Source organism: Meleagris gallopavo, unplaced genomic scaffold (genome assembly GCF_000146605.3).
Source record: "Meleagris gallopavo isolate NT-WF06-2002-E0010 breed Aviagen turkey brand Nicholas breeding stock unplaced genomic scaffold, Turkey_5.1 ChrUn_random_7180001865795, whole genome shotgun sequence".
NCBI classification, from domain to species: domain Eukaryota; kingdom Metazoa; phylum Chordata; class Aves; order Galliformes; family Phasianidae; genus Meleagris; species Meleagris gallopavo.
In genome coordinates, this window is record NW_011131090.1 from 25249 (window position 1) to 25957 (window position 709).

At 53.3% G+C, this 709-nt stretch overlaps 1 protein-coding gene across 1 annotated transcript in view; it reads left to right on the forward strand.

Moving 5' to 3' along the window:
- Positions 1–709, forward strand: part of LOC104916024 — a gene marked incomplete at its 3' end in the record, with an annotated part of 5968 nt that overhangs the window by 3107 nt on the left and 2152 nt on the right. Inside the window, exon 4 of the mRNA XM_019611153.2 lies at positions 356–606. Within this exon, the coding sequence (XP_019466698.1) occupies positions 356–606 (251 nt within the window). The remainder of the gene's footprint in view (positions 1–355; positions 607–709) is intronic.

Below are 709 nucleotides of genomic sequence, written 5' to 3' on the forward strand. Positions count from 1 at the left end.
TTGGGGTTTAGGATTTAGGTTTTAGGGGTTGGGATCAGATTTAGGGTTTGGGGTTGGATTTGAGGTTTAGGATTTGAGGTTTTAGGGGCTGGGATCAGGTTTAGGGTTTGGGGTTGGATTTGGGGTCAGTTTTAGGATTTGGGGTTTGGGGTCCTATTTGGGGTTTAGGATTTGGGGTTTAGGATTTGGTTTCATATTTCGGGTTTAGGATTTGGGGTTTAGGATTTGGGGTTCAGGTTTTAGGGTCCTATTTGGGGTTTTAGGCTTTTTGCTTTTAGGATCTGTGTTTTTGGGATGGGATTTGGGGCCGTCCCGTGTTTTGGGATCCCTGACTTCACCCCGTCGCCGTTTATAGGATCGGCGTCGTCGTGACCCACCGGGTCGTCATCACCACCAGCGCCGACGGCCCCAATGTCACCGCCGAGATTTTTGGGGTCACCGAAGCCCTGGTGGAGAAACTCCGCCAGACCGAGAGCAGCCAGGGGAACTGCCAGCAAAACGCCTGTGGGTCACACACCCCAACGGCCCCATATGGCCCCATACGGCCCTATATGGCCCCATATGGCCCCATGTGGCCCTATATCGACCCCCAATCACCCCCAATCGGCCCCCAATGGCCCATAGAGAACAAAATGGCCCCAATGGCCCCATATGACCCCATAGAGAACAAAATGGCCCCCAATGGCCCTAGAAGGCAATATATGGCCCC